This window comes from Acinonyx jubatus, chromosome A3 (genome assembly GCF_027475565.1).
Source record: "Acinonyx jubatus isolate Ajub_Pintada_27869175 chromosome A3, VMU_Ajub_asm_v1.0, whole genome shotgun sequence".
NCBI lineage: Eukaryota > Metazoa > Chordata > Mammalia > Carnivora > Felidae > Acinonyx > Acinonyx jubatus.
Genome location: NC_069388.1, coordinates 6,580,876 through 6,602,059, shown reverse-complemented (window position 1 = coordinate 6,602,059; position 21,184 = coordinate 6,580,876). Strand labels below are relative to the sequence as shown.

The 21,184-nt window shown below is 51.4% G+C and overlaps 1 protein-coding gene and 1 long non-coding RNA gene across 3 annotated transcripts in view; one reads left to right on the top strand and one right to left on the bottom strand.

Annotated features, from left to right (window-relative positions):
• LOC128311085 (uncharacterized) overlaps nt 1–3,540 on the bottom strand; it is a 140,765-nt gene extending 137,225 nt beyond the window's left edge. The window contains exon 1 of the long non-coding RNA XR_008289031.1: nt 3,097–3,540. This is a non-coding gene — a long non-coding RNA (uncharacterized LOC128311085). The remainder of the gene's footprint in view (nt 1–3,096) is intronic.
• A 7,294-nt stretch (nt 3,541–10,834) lies between these two features.
• On the top strand, nt 10,835–20,342 carry FAM210B (family with sequence similarity 210 member B). 2 transcript variants are annotated; one of them, XM_027046766.2, is made up of 3 exons: nt 10,835–11,096; nt 17,283–17,539; nt 18,002–20,342. In XM_027046766.2, the coding sequence occupies exons 1-3, from the start codon at nt 10,911–10,913 to the stop codon at nt 18,216–18,218; spliced, it is 660 nt and encodes a 219-aa protein (XP_026902567.1). In that variant the 5' UTR covers nt 10,835–10,910; the 3' UTR covers nt 18,219–20,342. The 2 variants fall into 2 exon arrangements, with proteins under 2 accessions (XP_026902567.1, XP_026902568.1); XM_027046767.2 differs by having other exon boundaries at nt 10,837–11,096; nt 17,364–17,539.
• The last annotated feature ends 842 nt before the right edge of the window (nt 20,343–21,184 follow it).

Sequence of the window (21,184 nt, the reverse complement as noted above, 5' to 3'; positions counted from 1 at the left end):
TCTATTCCATAGGCTTTATGGCAGTGTTTGCCAACTGGTGATTTCTGGGGCCCCATCCAGAACTCAGACATATTTGGTTCAACCTCTAAAGACTTGGGAGGACTGGTCTCCTTGTTTGTTTCTAACTCATTGCCAACATTTAAAAATCAGATTTTTACATCCTTTTTTTTTTTTTCAAAGGTTTATTTATTTTGAGAGAGAGAGCAAGCATGAGCAGGAGAGAGGCAGAGAGAGGAAAGAGAATCCCAAGAGAATCTGGGCTCCACACAGTCAGCACAGAGCCCGATTCAAGGCTCGATCCCATGAAACATGAGATCACAACCAGAGCCAAAACCAAGATTCGGACACTTAACCAACTGAGGCCACCCAGGCACCCATGAGATTTTACATTCTTTAAATGCAGACAGCAGGCTTGGGTCAGTCAGCATTTTCTGTGCAGCATTCTGTGCAGGGTCTTGTGACCCTGGGGTTCAGGAATTCGGACCGGGCTCGGCCAGATGGCTCTGCTGGTCTGGGCTGGCTTGGCTGTCTTGCTGGGCTTGTTCGGGTGTTTGCAGTCCTCTGGAGCTCAGATGGGGGCAGGACGTCTAAGACAGCTTCAGCTGGGATGACTCACTCTGTTCTCCCTGGTCTCCTCTTCCAGAAAGGCTAGCCGGGTTTGTTCCCACGGTGACCATTTTTAGGAGCAACAGCAGAGTGTGCAAGACCCTTTGAGCCTCCGGCTCAAAATGCACACACACACCACCACCCCTGCTGCATTGCACTGGCCAAAGCAAGTCACGGACCAGCCAGAATCAAGGGGTGGAAAACAGACCTCACCACGGAACGAGAGGGGGAGAATCTGCAACCACCTTTGCAATTTGCCACGCAGCTTATCTTAAGAATTCAGGAGACAGGACCACCTGGGGCACACGATGTGCCGGAACCAGAGGCAGCTGCCCCCTTAGGTGGGTATGGTGGTTTACACAGGGTCTGTCCCTGTGGGGGAGGTAGGGTTTGCCATTCCTGATCCCAGGATGACCTCCCACCCCATATACCCCAAAGACCCGTCCCCAGCCACGAACACAGCTGCTGTGCAGTACCCCAGAATCACTTTTCGCTCCTCAGAAAACATCCCCTTTCTCTTTATCCTGTTTCTTCCAACACCCCCTCACTGCTGCCAATAAAGATCCCATTTTCTGCTGGAAGACTCAGTAGGGGGAGGGGGGACATGGAAAGTGGGAAGGAGGATAATTACCCAATAGCTGGGAGACTTAGGGAAAAAACGACCTTGGAGCCACACCACTCGGGGTCCCCTCCTGGCTCTACCTCTCCGTTCACTTTGTCTGTCTGAGACTCAGGTCCTCTTCTGGAAAATCATACCTGCTGAGTTCACATACTTCTCCCTGAAGACATTATGTCAATTGATGTATTCATCTTGCCTAAGTGTGGACCCATGCTGGTGTAACAAAAAATTTAAACACAAAAGGACAACGACCCAAAAAAGCACTCAGAGGAATGAGTGGTAAGGTTATTTCCATGTTCAGCCCTGAATTTAAGACGGGCTTCCTACAAAAGGGAATCCGCGACTCGTCTGCGTTAGGGAATGCTGAACGGGCCAGAGATTCCATTGCCCAGGGAACTGAATTCAGCAGCCGCATCTGCAAACGGTAAGAAACTCGCCCCAAAACGAAGTCCTGGCAGGGGCCTCTCCTCTCCGCGCTCGGAGCCTCGGGAGGGCCTGCAGCGCCACCTGCTGGGCAAGGACGCTCAGAACAGGGTTAGGCGTGCGCCGGGCCACACTATAGAGGGTGAAAAAACTCGAGGATCCCTCACTGGGAACCACCTGCACGTACCACTTGGCTGCAAAACAGCGGGACTCAGGTGCCCTGACGCCCGTCCTGAGGCCGAGCCACCTTCGGGTGCAGACCGCCCTCGTGCACGAGCACGCAGTCAGCCCCGGAGCGTGCCCCAGATATTGCGGGTTAAGGCTTCAATGAACTCGCATAGCGTGGGAAGAAAGGAAGCCCCCCACCCCCAACGTCAGGGAGGGCCCTGCAGCCCCCGATATCCTTCCCCTAACCTCCCTAAGCCTTAATTGCCTCGTCTGCAAAATGGAAATGATGAGAATACCCACCCCAGGGGTTGCATTTAGCCGTAAACGTGACAATCCATAAAAAGCACCCAGAGCCTGGCAGCTATCAACGTCAGGCCGGAATCTCCTCTACGTAATAGTAATATAATAACAAGAATGATGAGTAGTGGTCCTCCCGTCCAGGAGGAGTACAAGAGCAAGTACCATGGATTTACTATGTGCTAGGCTCTGTTCCAAGAACCTTACCTCCACTGAACCTCAAGCATTCCCATAAAGTCGATAATATTATTATCTCCATTTCACAGAGAAGGAAATAAACTCAGAGAGGTTAAGTAACTTGGCCAAGGCCAGCTAACAAGCCACTAGCAGTACTAAAAGTCAAACGCCAGGAGCCCGCATCTGGAAGTAATAAAAACCGTTATTCCTGGAGACGTATTGGCAGGTCAAATGCCTCCCCACCTGCCACCCTTTTTCTTGGAAATCTACTAAAAAAGGGGAAACTAAGCAAATCAAATGGCTTTGCCCCCCACCCACCCAAGACCCCTCCAGGATGCTTCCCCTGCCTGCTGAGTTCCTCGTTGGCGTGGTGGTCCTGGGTACTTGTCACCATCTTACAGAGAGAACATGGTGAGGATGTACTAGGCTAAAGGACTTCAAATCACTTGCTTGTCACTCCCACAAACCAGTCGGTGGCGGTGCCAGGCTAGAGCCCAGTGTTCTAGGACACACTGACCCAGGTCAAAACCGGACGGCGGAACGGTGCCCAAAGCTTGAGGCCAACCGAGGAAGGCTAACGAGCAACACTTCCAAATTGCTAGGAGACAAATGAGCGATTGGTGCGCGCGCGCGCACGCATTTCCGGGTCATCCAAGTACCAACATCACTTTAAAATGTCCCTGCGTGTGGAAGCCTGAGAACTGGCCCAGCGTGCCTGGCTTCCCGGACGAATGGGACTCAGTTCCCACTGATGTCTCTCGCAAACCCTGGAATATAACCTTTCCAAAGGGAGAATCTTGACTTACCCCACAAGGCGGCTCTTCTTTCGTCTTCCCCACTCAGTTGATGGCCCGCCGCCCCTCCGGAGCTGGGGGTGAAGTCCTGAGCCCTGCAGGTGCCAACGCCCGGGTCCCCCTGGCATCCGAAACCGGCCAGCGCACGGAGCGCACGCAGCACAGAGAGACACAGGAGACGGAGGCAGGCCACCCCAGGGGCAGTTTTAAGCAGCCAGGGAACCTGGGGAGGGGCACCTCTCCGCCCCCACCGCCAGAAGCTTGCAGTTTACACAGAGGCCTCAACCGAGCTCAGTCAGCGTCCGGATGGGCTCAACACCACCTGCTGCCCTCCAGGGCGGAACCGTGAAAATGGCTCCCTCCCCAGATCGGTGGGCGGGGCCAACTCCAGGGTCAGGGGCGGGGCCAGGGCTCTCCAATTGCAGGGTCGACCCGGAGTCACGTGCTATCGGCGACCTCGCGAGGTCGACAATCCCGGAGTCCTCTCTGTCCTAGCCCCACCCCAAGTCTTCCCTCGTGCATCTGGTGTCCTCCCACGTGGCCCCCACGTCACCACCAGAGCCCAAGGCACGTTCCCTCTCCCTCTTCCTCTCCCTCTCCCTCTCCCTCTCCCTCCCCCTCCAGCCTGCAAAATCCTCCCCCGGGGGCTCTCTGCTTCGGTCTCTCCTCCCCCAGCCCATCTGCACACCAGAAACACAGAGGGACCTGATTAACACGCTGGTAGGATTGCGGTGCTCGTGGGCTGAAAACACTGCATCGAGAATGAAATCGACTGCTCTGGCCCCTGGCAACTTTTTCTGGCCCGGTCATGCCCCTCACTCCTTGTTCCGGCCACTCAGGCTCCTCTGAGTTCCCTGCCCCCCCCGCCCCCCAGCACGCCAAGCTCACCTCTTTGGACAGGCCACCCTGCCACCTCCTGTGCTTGGCAGCCTCTTCCCACTGATCGCGCCGTGTCTGCTTCTTTGCATCCTTCAGATGGCCAATGCCTCTTCCTCAGGGAGGCCTTTCCGACCACCCAATGCCCACAATTCATGACGCTATCCTCGCTTGGCTATTTGTTCACCGTCCATCAACTCCACCCAAAATGGGAGCTCCAGACGAGCAAGGACCGCGCCGAGCCCTCCATCCGGTAACAGGCACAATACGGGGCAGATCACAGATGCTCAAGAAATATTTGAGGGAGGAGAGAAGGGAGGAGGGGAAGGAGGGAACGAGAAAACAGTTATAACCCAACAAGAGAACAACCATTAGTTATTGATATAATTTATAATAGCTAACAGCCACTCTTCTGAGCTAGACAGTATTCTGAGCACTTTCCATGTGTTAATACTTTGCATCCTCACAATTTCCCCATCATGTACCTGCTATCACTGTCCGCGTCTTGTAGATGCAGAAACAGAGGCACAGGGTAAGGACCTGCCTCCTGCCTTATAGGAAGAAGGTGACGTAGCTTCAGCTTGAACCTGGGCTTCGCTCCGGAACTTGACTCTCACCGCCACTGGGAAGATCCTAAATGTCCGTCAAATAGGAAAAGGGGTAAACACCCTTCTGGCACGGCCACCACAGAGAATGCAATGCAGCCATTTAAAGACAGATCAGGTCGGAGCACCTGGGTGGCTCAGTCGGTTAAGCATCTCCCTTCAGCTCAGGTCATGATCTCACGGTTTGTGGGTTCGAGCCCCACGTCGGGCTCTGTGTCAGCCTAGAGCCTGGAGCCTGCTTCGGATTCTGTGTCTCCCTTTGTCTGCCCCTCCACCGTGCATGCTGTCTCTCTCTGTCTCTCAAAAATGAATAAATGTTAAAAAAAAAAAAAAAACAACAGAACGATTAGGCTGCTCTGTATTTGCCCACATGGACAGATGTCCTTGATAGGATAGTGGGTAAAAAAGCAAACGAAGGACACATTATAATCCCATTTTTGGAAGAAAAAAAAAGACAAAACTAGATGGGACTATTCACATGTAGAAAGCTTCCTGGAAGGACACAAAGGCCCTAACCCTGTTGGCTCCTGGAAGGACCCTCCCTGGTTCTCTTGCTGCGGGCTCAGGGCACAAGAAACTTTTCCATGACATTTACCAGACCAGCCAATCTAAAATCACCCCACCCACTGCTCCCCAATCCCTTACCTCTCTTCCACATGGCACTTACTGCTGCCCGGCATCAGAGTATACTTACTTAATGCCTGTCTATATAAGAGTGAGATCAAGTTGAAAAAAAAGGATTTGGAATAACTGGGTGGCTCAGTTAAGCGACTGGCTTCAGCCCAGGTCATTTCACGGTTCATGAGTTCAATCCCAGCATCAGGCTCTCTGCTGTCAGCACAGAGTCCACTTCAGATCCTCTACCCACCACCCACCCCCCTTCTGCTCCTTCCCTGCTCACTTTCTCAAAACTAATTCTTAAAAAATTTTAATGAATTTTCCATGGTGCAAAAAGAGACCCCTCCTTTTCTTAGAGCATTTCCTTTAGAAAAGTTGAAAACTCCTTTTCTGCCCCTGCGAGATGCACGCAAAGCTTTTTAAAGGTGAGATCATCGCTTGCCAGTTTTACAATCCAGAAATGTGTTTCTTCAGAGTCTGAGAGCCATCTCTTTGACATGTGGACCTGCAGAAAGATAGCAGTGGAGGGGAGGGGCTCACTTAGGTGACTAGCTCCCTGTTAGAATCTCGGGCTTGTCATAGAGACACGAGAAGTTTTTCTATCGCTTTGGAGAGAGACAATTAGCAATCACAGTGGCCGTCCCAATTACCGGTGGATTTGAGATGAACTGTGTGACACACGGTGCTTTCAAGCCCTCTTCCTTGAGAGCGAGTTATCGTTTATCCTGAGAACACGGGCGTAATGGGCTGCAACTGCTCAGTGGCACAAAAGGGTGAGATTTCTTTCAGTCTTGGGTGAATTGCCTGTGATATGTATCCCACCCTGGCTTAATGTTTATTCAACAATAAAACTTTTATTTCTCTTTCCCTTCTGTGAAAAGGTTTTCTGGATTGTCAGGAGCTTTTGTTTTAAATTATATGTCCCCAACATCTCTTCCCCAGTAGAGCACAAGCTCCGCAGGACGTTGTGTCTTCCTAGGTCACGAGTGTGCCCCCAGCACCTGGAATGGTGCCCCGCACTGAGTTCAGGTGTTCAAAATGTGTTTGTTGAAGGAATAAACAAAGTTACCCACCATCTCATTTGAATTTTATTTCTTACAGTGAGCAAGTATTATTTATTAGGGGCAAAACAAAAAAATCAATCAAGCTTTTAAAATCACCACAATTGCCAACAGAACAGGTAGGCGCTGGTTTGCTTTATGGATATTGATTTTGTGTCCTGTTAGACCCCATGCTTTTCAGATGTGATTCAGTAAAGGCAGTAGTCAGTAAATCGTTACTAGGAACTACTTCAGACGTTCTCATTAGCAACCATTTCAGACATCACACACAAAAAAGAAATCTTCAGAGATCAGAGTCCCAATTAATCCAGATCCTTCCTAAGCACTAAACAGCGATCTGTTTCTGTCTCCAAAACAATCGAGGGGAGAGTCTCAGGTGCATCTCAGCACCTCCAGCCTCTAACATTTTTCTCAGGGGTGGTTTTATGAGTAGTGTCTCTCCCTGAGTGGCTTCACTGAACTGGACAGCTCAGGTCCCACGCCCCGAGCCCCCCACCTCGAAGCCTTTATTTATGTCTCCCCCACATCATTCACCCTCTCCTCAGAATGAATGAATGAATGGATGGATGGACGGATGAAGTACACACCACGTGTACTATGACTAGCTTTCTGGAGGGCATTGTATGCTCCAGACCCCATTCCAAGTACCCTGTGTGCACAGTTCCTCTTAATGTTCACAGCAACCCTGTCAGGTGGGTACAGTCATCGTTCCCATTTCACAAAGAACTGAGGTTCAGAGACGTTGAGTGACTTCTTTAGTCACATAGTGCACAGTAAAGCAGGGGCACGCCCCCAGGAAATCTGACCCCAGAGCCCCAAGATCTTGGCCCCAAACCCCAAAGTGTCATCAGTCCCCAGTCTTCTACTTATTAGTGGAAAAAAGAAGAGAGAACCCAACAAGGCAGGAAGTGGGGCGGGAGGGTTCAGAATCTCCTTACCACGCACGTTTTCTGAGCTCCCACCACAGGCCAGGCAGTAGGCGAAGCACTTGAACGCTGGTGTCCAACTCAAGCCTCACACCAGCACTGAGGTGCTTACCGTCATTGTCCACATTTCAGAGACAAGGACCCCAAGGCATCGAGATGGGAGTCATTTGCCAGGGTGCCACAGTTAGTAAGTGGCAGACTCAGAATCACACCCAGGTGCGTCTGCCCCCATGGCCCACGTTCTCAGCCCGGATTCTTCCCCAGAGAGATGGAGAAAAGCAGAGAAGATGACCCAAAGTGAGTCCAAGTTCAAACAGGGGCAGGGCTCCCATGGGGTGAGCCAGAAGGAGAAAGGGGTCACTCTGAAGTGAGACGCTGCAGCTACCGCTGGTGACCTTTGTCAACACCAGCCTAAGGGGTGCAGGGGGAGCCCCACATCCTAGGAATGAAGGAGTCGAGGGCTCTTTCTGTGTGTGTCGCCTCAATGACTAGAACCGGACCTGTACTTCTCCGTCTCCTTCATGCCTAGCACAACACTTAGCACCACATGGATGCTGAATGCATAGATGCTGAACAAATGAGCAAATGCACATCTCCCTCCGCACAGGGACAAGTATCAGCAGGCGCTGCATGATGGAAGCAAAGCCCACACACATCATCTGTACCCAGTAAGGACACGCTGAACACGCCAGTATATGAAGGGATGAGATTATTTCACGGAGAGAGTTACTAATGCGATCTGCTGCTGCAAAACATCACACATAATTGGTGTTGAAAAAAGGGCTGGGAGACTTGGTCATTAAGTCCACGTTATAAGAGCAAAAAGAAAAAAAAAAAGGAAATCGCCTATATATATATCCATTATAATCTGTATGAGTCCACTTGGGCTCCCTTAACAAAATACCACAGACTGGGGACTTGAACACCTGAAGCTTCTGCCTCACCATTCTGCAGGCTGGAAGTCCGAGATCAGGGTGCCACAGCCTGGTCCGGGGCCAGTGACAGCCATCTTCCTGGCTTGCTGGCCGCCTTCTCGCTGTGGCCTTACATGGCAGCCAGAGAGAGGGTGTGGGGCCTCTTCCACGCCTTATAAGGGCACTAATCCCATCACGAGAGCCCACGCTATGACCTAACCTCACCCTATTTACCTCCTAAATTCCTCATCTCCCAATACTATCATACCAAAAGTTAGTGCTTCGACATAGGAACTTGTGGGATGAGGGGACACAAACATTCAGTCCATAACATCCATCACTAGGAGACTGGATTAAGTAAACCATGGTGCACCAACACCGTAGAATGCTCTGCAGCTTTTAACATGTTATCACGTACACTTTTCACAGCACCCTTTGAGATGGATGCTATGACTCCCACCTCCTACAAGGGAAGAAGCAAAGATTTATTTGGAGCCACTTAACAAAGACTTATTTGGAGCCCCGGCTCAGGGCTGAGCCAGGTTCTAAGCCAGGCCTGTACCACACCACAGCCATGAGGCTAGCCACCAGATCTTGAAACAACAAGGCCTTCCTTTCACACAGCACGGTACCTGGCCCACAGCAAGTGTTCAGAATAATAAATGCTGATCGGAAAGGAACAGACGGGATGCAAGAAGTGATGGATGGGTGGGGGCACTTGGGTTTGCCTTGGGAAAAGGGGCAGAAACAGAAGGAGGTGGGGAATGGCATGGAGGGATACAGGGAGGTGGCCGGGGCAATGAGTCAAGACTCAAGCTTCCCCTCTGGGCAGAAAACATTTGCGACAGTCACTGCATAACCTAACAAAGAAAGAGAAGGAGAAGAAAAATGCTCTTGTCCACAGGAAGACTCAGGTATGGCCAGAGAATATGCACTGGGAAAAAACGCAGCAGTTGGTCCCAAACACTGCCCACTTTGCATCCTAACACAGTCACTCTGCCTGTGTGGGGGCATATGGAGCCCCCACATTCCTATAGACACAAGTCACGGTGAGTAATCACAGGCCCTGGACCCCAGAGCGGATTAATAACGTGTTCCCTTGGAAACTGGGAAAAGGGGCTTCTCTGCTGGAAGGGAGGAATCTTTCTCCTTCAGCACCTCACCCCCTTCCATCTCAACCCTTCACACGCGTGCGCACGCACACACACACACACACACACACACACACACACACAGGGTCAACGTGTGCCGCTTCCCACTTGCACACATTCTCACGTTACCTACTCCCTGCCACACGTGCACACAGTCCTGTGACACCATCTGTGAGTTACCCCCCACGGCCCACCCTCCACCACCTCTTTGCCAACAGAACCTCAACTGTATTCGGGGAGACAACGTGCCTGCAGCAAAGCCAGCTCCGCTTGTGGTTGCCAGATCCTCAAGTTCCAGACTCCCTTGCAGCTAAGAGGGATCATGTGACACAGTTCTAGCCAATGGGACAGAAGGGGCTTTTCATGGTGGGTGGAAGCGTGAGGGTTCCGGAAAGAGTTTTCATTCGCTGCCCAACTGAATCTAGGCACGTCTATTCCCAGCTCCTTCCAGAACCTTCCGGGCAGAAAGGCTAAGGTTTCCAAGACTCCTTTGCAGTTGAGTTTCTGGATGTGAATTTGTCTCTGCCAATTGGTTGCACTGACACAATATTCTGAAGGCGGACATGGGGCAAAGCCGTCGTCCTGCGGCTTGGGCTCTTTGGTGCTGGGAAACAAGTTTGCTGAGACGCGGAGGCCTTCTGCAGCAGAATTCAGGTGTCCGGTCGCCAGGCCGCGGGTATGGGAGGGTATTTGTGGCAGACACAACTCCCCCTTTCCAGAGTCCAGTAACCTGTTTTGTGGGAGCTGGAAAGCAGGTGCGGTGGCAGCAGTTTCCTGACCCCCCGGATCACAGCTCTGGCAGTGTGTTCTAGAATTCATTCATTCCACCGGCCAACTCCTGACGCCCACCTTCCCAGTTGTGGCTGAGGGGGCTGCTTCTCTGGCCGGCCACTCAATAGTGTGTCCAGAGAGTCTCCTGGGGGCTCAGCCTGCTGCCCACTTCTCTAGCTTTTCCGATGAGTTTCCAAGCACTAATTCCCCGTGCTAAATTCTTTTTTGCCTAAGATAGCAAAGATTTGGAAACATTTAGAATCCTCTAATTTCAACCAAAAAATTCTAAAGATGTCAAGCCTGAGAAAATCTTTGAGCCTCAGTTTCTTCTTCTGTAGAATGGAAATCAAAGATTATTATTATCACTATCATCAATTAATAGTTATCAAATACTGTGGCCCACTGTATTTCTCAAAGATGGTCACAACAATATTTCCCATCCCATAAGCTTTCCTCACGTGACCTCGCCACTTTCCATCACGTCGGAGGAGTCTAACCCCCTTACTCTCGAATCTGGGCTGCCCCCCTGACTCTTGCAACCTACAGAACACGGCAGAAATCCACGCCGCATAAACTCCAAAGGTGGGGAACACGCGCGAACCTCCCACCCGGCGAACTCGGCCAGGGCCTCCGGGTCCGGCTCCGCCCACTCCGCGTTCGGCTCCCGCCCCTCCCACCCCGCGTGCCGCTGGAGTTCCGGAGGGGCGGGTCTGGTGGGCGGGGCCTGGAGGGATCGGGCGGCTCGGGAGCCGGAGGGGCCGGGCGGGTGGGCGGGGCCTGGAAGGGTTCGCGCGGCTCCGGTCCCGCCCACGCCGCTCTGGGCTCTGGCTCCGGCGGGCCCCGCCCACCGGCGCTCGTTCCCTCTCGGGTCCGCTGCGCCCGCGGCAGCGCTTCGCCGCGCGCCATGGCCGGGCTGCTGGCGCTGCTGGGCCCAGCGGGCCGGGTGGGCGCCCGGGTCCGGCCTCGCGCTACCTGGTTCCTGGGTGCCGCTGCCCCCTGCGCGCCGCCGCCCCTGTTGCTGCCGCTGCTCCGGCCCGGGCCCGACGCCCCGCTGCTGCGTGCGGCCCGCGGGCACAGCCAAGGCCACCAGGTAAGCCTCCGCACCCCCACCCTGCTCCTGGGGCGCCGGGATCCCGGCCGACCTCCGCGCAAGGACAGCTTGGCTCGCCCAGCTGTGCGAGGCCGAGCCCCTCCAGGGTTCCCAAGGCCCCAATCCCTACGAGCCGAGGTAGCGAGGCTCCCAATTGACAGGCGGAGAAACTGAGGCTCAGGGAGGTCTGGTGATCTGCCCAAGGTCACACGGTCTCTGTCAGAGCCCCAGGTTCCCAAAGCGTCGGCCGGCACAGTGGTGATAGCCCAGAGTATTATAGCTGGGGCTTGAACTTGGTATTAAGGCCTTCACTTGGCTGTCAGAGTTGTTCCCTCTGCAAGTGGCTCTGGAACGTCCTCCGCACTGGGCGGGGGAGAACGGCTCCGGGGGTGCTGCCGCCCTGAACACCTCCCAGCACTTGCAGCTGCTCCTTTTTATCTAACCAAAAGACCAGGCCTCCCTGCCAGACTTCAGGCAAGACTCGGGCAAGAAACACACTGTTTTTCATCCTGTTTCATTTCAGTTGCCTTCTATGTGTGGTAAGTGAAAACTCTTTCCCTTCGGAGTGGTAATACGGGACTTTCCTTTAAAAAAAAAAAAAAGTTACAGGTTTGTTTGTTTGCTTTTTAAGTTCATCTTCTTAAAGAAAAACAGTAGTAAAGTAGTGCGGTCTGGAGACACAGGACCTAACAAGCTGGGACTCCAAGAACCCGGCCTCCTGCGGAGGAGTGCCTCAGGCCCTGCCCGCTTCCGTCCCTTCACCAGGGGATGGGATTCAGCCCCTCCGCTCCCCAGCTGTGTGAGCGACCTCACCCCAAGGAGGCCGAAGGCTCTGAGCCAGCTTGCTGACCTTTCAAAGGGCTAAAAGTCGGACCTTCCCCAGAAGAGCTGGGAAGCAGGCCTGAGCACAGTGCCCGTGGAGCTTCCTGAATGATGGTTCCCTGGGGACTCACACCCTGACTCTGCCTCCTGTTCCACCGTCTGGTAACCAGTAGATCCTGTCTCTAAGTCTTGAGCCCTCTACACATATCTGGCTGCCTCCTAGTGATTCTTCGTGGATCAGCCCACCTGTCCCTTCCTCCAGGAAGCCTTCCCTGACCACCAGTGATACCTTGGGTGCCTCCACTGCCCTCCCCCTCCCCCCCATCGGTCCTGCACTTACCACCTGTAACGGTCTCCTGACTTGCTTGCGTGTCCCGTCAGCCAGTATTAGCTTTGTCCCCAGCCCAGGCCCAGGCACTGGCAGGTTTGTGTATGTGAGCATGTGTGAACGTGTGTATGTATGTGCATGATGTGTATATACAGTGGTGATGAGTGTGGTCGCAGAATCCCTGCATTCCTGTCTCTACTCACTAGTTCTGTGGCCTTGATCAGATTCCTTCACTTCTCTATTTCTCAGTTTCTTCGCCCATGAAATGGGATGTTAATAATTCACATTTCATGGAGCTTGAGTGTGAAACAAGGTAATGTGCGTACCTGGCATCGGGTACGTTCTAAATTAACGTTAGCTATTGTTGTCATTGTCACAGTAAATGTGTAAATCACAGGGCCCCGTGAGCTACTGGTAGATGGGCAGGATCCAAGTGGGATCGAACCTAACAGGATGCTGGGACAGAACATACGCATCAAAGTGTCACCTCCCTGAGAAGACACTTCCCCGGGGGGGCCTGAGAGCAGGTGGAGGGGTGCCCCTGTCAACTGCCCCTGGTTACTCACAGGCACCTTGGTTTTGGCCGCTGGGAGTAGGGAGTGCGGCTGGGGTCTCCAAATGTGCCAGGAATTTAAGTACCTGAGAGTCGCACCCACGTCTGCCTTCAGCGGGAGTCTCCACTGTAACTGCGAGAATCCTGCCCTTTTCACTTAACCCAATTCTGTGGCCTGTGTGTCACCTAACAGAGCTGCCTAGCCTGCCTGCACTCACACTATGGGAGGGAAATCTTGGGGAGATGACTGGCTCTCTTTGAGCCCCAGTGTCTTCATCTCTGTCGGTTCTGCTCACGTGCTATCTTTTCAGGGAGCCCCTTCCTGATGACCTTATTTAAACCGGCAGCGTCCCTGCCCACAGTCCAACCCGTCTGCCTCCCCTCCTTGGTGTTTCTCCACAGCACTTGTCACATCTGGCTGCCCTGATGCTTTGCTTTTGTTTATTGCCCCTACCCTCCCACTAGACCCTAGGCCCCCTGAGGGTAGAGTTTTGTCTGTCTCGTTCATTGCTGTCCCCTACACTTACAGCAGTGCCTCACGTAGAGCTGTTATCCGTGAGTAAGTGAGGCGCAGAGCCTAGTTATTAAGAGCGGAAGCCTTGGAACCAGACTCGGCAGGTTCAGATTCCAGCTCTGACAGATAATTCCTGCGTGACCGTCTGAAAGTTAACTCAACCTCTCTGGGCTTCCCGGATCCTCTTCCGTTAGGTGAGGATAACAGTAGTGCCTGTCTCACGGGGTTGTTGTGAGCATGATCTGCATTAATATTTTCAGAGCACTCGGAGCCATGCTTGGTACAAAGTAAATACAATGTAGTGGTTGGTATTATCATTACCTAGTGACCCAGTGAAAACAGGTGTCACTCCAAACAATGTGAGCAACTCTTGAACAAAATCTTTGGCTCATTCCTCAAACCTTCCTGCCCCTTCTCAAATAGCCTTTTGTATTTTAATAACTATTAGGATTGAGGGGAGGAGTCTCTCTCTCTCTCTCTCTTTCTCTCTCTCTCTCTCACTCACACACACACACACACACGCAAGGATGTAAAAGCACTTTGGCTAAGCACAGATGCTAGGGGATGTGTACTGTTGTATGCACCCTGGGCAGTGCCTAACACATCATATCACAGGTACCTGACGCGTTATTTCACAAAGAAATGAATGCCTGAGAAACTCCCACTCTTACAAGTCACCCCCTCCCAAATTCCTTTATTTTAGCCTCTTCAGTCTCCTTCAGGGTTAGGAAGAAAACCGAATGGCTCACAATGCTCAAAGATACTTCCCTTTACCGCGATGAAAGGAAGAAAACCGTCCAAGATTCAAACTCTAGAAAGTTAGCACTGAACCCTGCTGCTGCCTAACAGGAGATGGTCCATCGTGTCTGAATAGTTTATCCCTCCCATTGTTTTGCAGTAGATGCTGCTTATTCTGTAGCTGGAAGTTTGGCTGCCTCTGTATTTTTCTTTTTTGGCCAAAAGGCATTTTGCCAAAATAGAGGTTGCAAAGAAAAGAGCCCTCAACAGAGACAGCTCCGCTCAGTTCTGGTGAATGGACTGACAGGGCATGATTAAGTTCGGTCGGGCCAAGTGTCAGGGGTGGAAAACGAAAGGGGCTTTCTCCCTCCTCAGCCTCAGAACGTTGTCTGGCACTTGGAAGGTAGATTGTAGATTACCGTCCTATCAGCGCCTGCCATCTGGTGGCTCCCGTCCCAGGGCTTCCTCAGCAGCTACAAGGCGGGTGGGGCCTTGTTTATCGGAAGGAACTTGAGCTCTGAGCAGCCTTCCTGGCCGGTGGGTGCCAGAGCCAGATGGAAGCTCGGAGGGAAGGGACGATCACACGTGCTGGCCAGCCTAAAGGCACTGACTGGTTTCCCTTCTCCCCACCAAAGCCTTGGAGTCCTGGAAGAGTGTTCCAGAACTTTAGCAATATTCAGCCTTTACAGGACAAGAAGGCGAGTCTGACTGCAGAAGTCATGTGGCCTCATGTGGCCCGTGCAGTGACCCAGCCAGGCACCCACAGCCAGTTTGCCGCTTCCCCAGAACCTCAGTCTCCCCCATCTGTCTAAGTGGGAGCCACAGAGGTGCCTACTCATGGGTTTACTATGAGGGGTTTTATGAAATGACACCTTTAAAGTGCTAAGCCTGGGGCCTGGCTCAGTAGAAGGGGCCTATCCTGAGGACACAGATGGTTTTCCTAAAACCTCTCATAAGTGACGCATTACTGCCCATCAGAATGCACTCTGGGGGGGGGGGGGGGGGTCGGGGGGGCGGTGCCTGGCTGGCTCGGTCGGCGGAGTGCCACTCTTGATCTCAGGGTTGCCAGTTCGAGCCCCACGTTGGGTGTAGAGGTTACTTAATTAATTAAAAAAAAAAATGCACCCTCTGAGACCCATGACCCAGTACGGGATCTCAACCGCCCCTCCCCTTTGGTTAAGTCTTTGTTTTCGTAACTCTGCAAGTGGCCTGCACATTTGATTCCCAGGAATGCGAACATTTAATGAAATTGAGATTAATTCCCAGAGCGAGGCTTATGGGTAGGAGCCCCCAGTGAGCTGCACAGCAGGTGCATCTGAGGACAAGGGAAGACCCTCCTGGAGAACATGCAGGATGGCAGGACATGAGGGCAGGAAAGAGCAGAGAGAGGTGAAGCAGGATGGGGAAGCAGGGGCTTTACCTGGCAACCCCGGGCAACTGATAACTAATCCCAACGCCCAGGCCTCACCCCAAAGCACAGAATCAGACGCTGCACCCCTGGACAGAGGTACAAACGGACCAGCAGCATCTGGGTCACCTGGGAACTCATACGAAGGCTCCCGCCCCACTTGCTGAGCCAGAGCTTAAGCCCACAGGGCTGGGAGGTCCCCTGCGGCCCAGAGGAACCTTGCAGGGTCTGGAGGTGCTGCTCTGGGTCCCTGTGTTGTTTTATTTTCCCTCAGGGAGTCCTGTTCCTACCTCCTGGGGACTCTGGGTTGTCACGCTCCTCCCTCTTGCCTTTGAAGTGTGGCTCCATACGCTGCACACTCTAAAAATACGAGGCAAAAGCCATCCTGCTACAAGCCAAGAACCGGAGCTAACTGACCCAGATACTTTCTCCCAGGAAGAGCTGTGACACAGGTCATTAGGATTCAAGAAATCCTCTCATAAACAAGGCACTCTCCATGTTGAGAAGGAGCTTTTTACATTTTTTTTTTTTTTAATGTTTATTTACTTAGAGCATAAGCTGGGGAGGGGCAGAGAGAGAGGGAGACACAGAATCTGAAGCAGCCTCCAGGGTCCGAGCTGTCAGCACAGAGCCTGACGCGGGGCTCGAACCCGTAAACTGTAAGATCATGACCTCAGCAGAAGTCAGATGCTTAACTGACTGAGCCACCAGGAGCCCTGGAGGTTTCTTTTTTTAAAGAAATCCAGTGTTCCTGGGTTGTTTCTCCCAAACAATCCAGGCCCTGTAGGTGCTCAATAAATGTTAATAGATGCGTCCTTTCTATGCAAACCCCGGGCAGGGCATCTATGGCCCAGGAATCATCCCTCCCTCTGTCCAGAGCTCAGGGGTAAACCTCGATTCTGGTGGTAAATACACCATAGCTTCCACTCCATTTTATTTTGCACACACCGCCCTTGTTTTGTGGAGTCGAGGATGGGTGTCATGTGCTCCGGCTGTGGACCCAGATTACCTGGGTTCTAGTTTTGGTGACCTGGGGCCAATTCTTTGGCCTCTGGAAACCTGTGTTGCTCCTCTGTGATTTAGGAAGGAAGTTAGGATCTACCTAGAAGGCGGTTGTGAGGACGAAAGTCTATAGCAGGTGGAGAGAAGCATCTGAGCCTTGCCTGGCTTGGAGAAGGTGCTTAATAAAGCATCATCCCTGTCCCCAAGTGTGTGAACCCAAGGTTTTAGTTACTGCTGATGCTCTAACAGCTCACCAGAAATCCAGGGACTTAAAACGACACACATTTATTACCTCACAGGTGTGGAGGCCAGAAGTCCAAAATGGGTCTCAGCTGGGCTAAAGTCAAGGCGTTAGCAGAGCTGGTTCCTTCTGGAGGCTCTGAGGGGGAATCCACTTCCTGACCTCTCCAGTTCCTACAGGCCACATGCACTCGCTGGCCTGTGGCCCCTTCCTCCGGCTTCCAAAGCCGCAGGGCCGCCCCTGCGCTTATGACTCTGCTTCTGTCTTCACACCTTCCCTGACCCTCCTGCCTCCCTCTCTTCACTTATAAGGACCCTTGTGATTCCATTGGTCCCACTCGGGAAATCAGTGATGATCTACCCATCTCAAGACCCTTAATGTAGTCAGATCTGCAAAATCTTACCTTTTACCACGTAAGGTAACATATTCACAGGTTCTGGAGACTAGGACCTGGACATCTTGGGGGCCCATCATTCTGTTGATCATACCCGATACCCAGCCTTTCAGCACGCTTAGTGTTGACATGGGCAGGAGCCTCGGCTGACTGAGGAAGGACAGCAGCTGGTCTCTCACTGGGTAGGAAGGAGAGCGGAACCCTGTGCGACACGAAAGCCGCCGATTCCTGCCCCAGCACATCTCCCCTTCTGTGGTCTGTGCACAGGACCCCGGCAAACTCACTGCGACGACAGGCGGGGACGGCGGCAGCACGGAGGAGAAAAAGCCAAGCAAGTCACAGCAGCTGAGAAAGATTTTTCAAGAGTATGGTGCTGTTGGAGTGTCGCTGCACATTGGAATCTCCTTGATCTCCTTGGGCGTATTTTACATGGTCATTTCAAGGTAAGGTCTCTGACAGTAACAGACTATCATGTAGGATTCTTGGTGAATGAGAACACTTTTCCTATGAATTTTTTATACATCTGCAACTTCCAGCACATTTAAATTTTTAATTTTTTTTTAATGTTTATTTTTGAGAGAGAGAGAGAACGGCAGAGGCGTGAGCAGGGGAGGGGCAGAGAGAGAGAGAGAGAGCGAGACACAGAATCCGAAGCAGGCTCCAGGCTCTTAGCTGTCAGCACAGAGCTTGACGTGGGACTTGAACTCACGGACTGCGAGATCATGACCTGAGCCGAAGTCAGCCGCTTAACCGACTGAGCCACCCAGGCGCCCCAAATTTTTTAAATACCATAAATCTTAGAGGCAAATTGATTGTCTAATCCCTTGCAGTAATAATATCTCTCTCTCTCTCTCTCTCTCTCTCTCTCTCTCTCTCTGTGTCTCGTTTTTTGCCTCTTCCCCCAGCGGTGTGGACATGTCTGCAGTCCTGCTTAAACTCGGATTTAAGGAGTCACTGGTACAGTCAAAAATGGCGGCGGGCACAAGTACCTTCGTGGTGGCCTACGCCATCCACAAGCTGTTTGCACCCGTGAGAATCAGCATTACCTTGGTTTCCGTGCCCTTCATCGTCAGATATTTTCGCAAAGTGGGATTTTTTAAACCTCCAGCTGCAAAGCCTTGATGAACTCTTCAGTTGTGGGCCTGCAAACCTAGTTCCTTTAGATAGAAATTTGGGGTTAGTCTTAGGATATAGCTTTTTGGGGGTGGGGTGGGGACAGGAAGCTAATTGCTATGTTCTCATGAATAAGTTTTACCTTTCCCAGCAAAATCCAGGGTTTCTGTTAATAATTGTAATCATTTTGCTCCACACATGTTGCAAATGCTGTTTATCAGAGGGCTTGTATACCTAATCTAAAATGTCAGCAAAACATCACAAATCGAGTTGTCACCTCCACAAAACATTCCTTCTGGAAGTTCGGTGGTGAGGTTCTAGTCTGGAGAAGCCCCAGGGATTCATCTCTGCTCCACTTCTTAAAGGGCAGTGATTCATTAAGCTGGTTTTAAAAATTCCCCTTTCTCCAATATCTGCTGTCAGGCTGCCTGCGGTTTAATAAGCAATATTCTGCAAAACAGCTGCCAGGGCCACAATTAATGAAGCAGAATTTAAGATTTCCCAGTAGGTAATCAGGATCTAAATTAGCATCAACACTTTGACATTGGTTATACTTGTTTCGGGGGGAAGAAAACCCACAAGTATTTCTGGTGTGTTTCATTGATCCTCAACAACCTTCACATCTGGACAGGGTGATCGCCTACCTCAGGCAGGTTTTCTCTCATTTCGTGAAACTAGGCCATTTGTCCCTGTTTAGGTAAAATACAGAAACTTTGTCCAGTCCTAATGGCATCACTCGGCTTCTGCCGGGCCTGGTCCACGGGTGAATTTGGACACTGTGCGTGCAGAAAGCTCAGACAATCTTTGCTCAATCTAGATCTCCAGCTTCAGACATTCCAGAACTGCGGTCACAATGTTTACATTGTGTTGCTAGTCCCATTTTTAATTGAGTTGAAATTACGTTCTATAGGAAAAGATTTTGTATCACTCTCTAGAAAGGAAACTTAGTAGCACTTGCTGTAAATGGGAGGCAAGTGCGGAAATAATGCAAAATAATACACCCCAGCTGGGGGAGGGGATGTGTAATTACTTTCCGTTGAGCCAGTTTTACCCGGTAAAGGGTGTTTGACCTGACCTGAGGTCTTCCCATTTGCTGTTAAGGACATTAGTTAAGAACAGAAACTCAGGCACACAGGTCCAAATTGAGATTTTTGTCCTCGAAGCAGATAGGAGCAGGCAAACCAGAGAGAATTGCTTTCTGTGGGATCCACGTAATGTACCCTCCAGGCCCTGCCCACACAAAGCACTGTCCACACTAGGGACCCAATTCAACAAATTCTGCCCTGCCACCATGGTCGAGGGAGTTCCAGGTTTTGTTTGTTTGCCTGATTACGTGTGTGACAGAGAACCCAAGATACCATAAACTGACCATCCTTTTACCACCCGGCTGCTGACAGTTCCCTGGTTAAGCCTTAGCAACCTATGTCCGTAATTTCAGTTCTTTTCCAAGAAGCTCTGTGGGACAAATTCTCCACTTGCAACATCTTTAAAGTGGCTTTTTTTTCTCCCCTTTTAAAGCAATGAGCCCCTTGCCAAAAGGTTTTACCCATTTAACGTTGGAACTGCCTTTCTGGGGTCTAATTCCAAGGACATCTACACGGCTCAGTGAGAGGCCTCATGGAATGTGGGCAATTCCTCCTGTGGCCTGGTCTGTCTACACAGTTGGCTTCGTGCTCCCAACCACCTTCTCTGCCGGTCTCCATACCTTTCAGATCCCCAGCAATGCCTATGCAAGAAAAGCTGACAGTCCCTCAGGTTTAAGAGCTGAAATCTGAAACTTTGATTCCATGGAGGAAGTGGAAAGACAGGGCAAGCAATAAAACCAATCATCAAACCAAATAGCCATGGCCTCCTCTCCTAAGTAAGCCCCACCTCCACTCCACTCCACTCCGGCCGGTGGTCCCAACAGAACAGAGACACTGGAGACGATGAAATCAGAGGGTCAGGGACTATGTGAATTCACCAGCAAGATGTACAGATTGCTCGTACGTAACACTTTTTATGGAACTAGGGGAATAAAACATGCTCTATTTTAAAAATGTAAGCCATTGCTCAGCCCTAATTTTGTGTCTGACAAAAGGAGCCGCTTAAGTTCCGTGAAAACAAATAAACATCTTTGTAGCCTACAGAGAACTTTGCATTCCTCTTCCGGGGGAGCCGGAACTGTTGCCGGTTATGAAGCAGCACGGTGTGTGACTCGTGTGTTAATGTTGTGCCAACACAATGAGCTATTTTCTTTGCTTGTGTGAGTTTGGGGAAATGGCAGTTTAGCCGGTGTCACTGGTGAAGTTAGTCATGGCGTATGAACGACGCTTGGGTGGATGGTGTGTGAAATATCCTGGGGACGGAGAGGTTGGTTTAGCTCAAGACTGAGGAGCAAAGCCCCCTTTGTCCCTCGAGGATTAACTGGATGGACCACCGAAGCTCTACTATGTTTTGAATTTTTTTTAATATTTGTTTTTGAGACAGGAGTGGGGGAGGGGCAGAGAGAGAGGGAGACACAGAATCAGGCTCCAGGCTCAGCTGTCAGCACCCGACTGAGCCACCCAGGCGCCCCTGCTCAGTTGTGTTTTGAAGCTTCTGTGACTGCATCAGCACAGCGGACAAGTTTCTCTGTGCTGGCCTCTTCCTTACAATTAGACGTCTCTGGCATCTAGTTCCTTATGTCAAAAGTTGGCCATGAAAGCACAGGTCAGGAACTTCAACCCTTCCACTGTCAAGTTCACCATCTTTGGTTGAGGAGAGGATGTTGGCAGCTAGAAACAAACACGTAGCTTGATGCATTAGGAGCACATAGTACACGAAATCAAAGGGATACACCTGCATGGCACCTGCTCACGTCTAGGCCAATAGCAAACAAGTGGTGGAAAGAATGACCCACGTAGCCTTGCTGTATTCGTGTACTCACGTTTAATGTTTACACACATGGCAGAACTCCAAAGTAATAAAAATATTAAAAATAACCTGCCAAGTAT

Coding starts and splice junctions, on each gene's coding strand:
- FAM210B (XM_027046766.2), top strand. CDS start 10,911: ATGGCCGGGCTGCTGGCGCTGCTGGGCCCAGCGGGCCGGGTGGGCGCC. Junction 11,097..17,282: donor GGCACAGCCAAGGCCACCAG/GTAAGCCTCCGC, acceptor CTCACTGGGTAG/GAAGGAGAGCGGAACCCTGT. Junction 17,540..18,001: donor TTTTACATGGTCATTTCAAG/GTAAGGTCTCTG, acceptor CTCTTCCCCCAG/CGGTGTGGACATGTCTGCAG.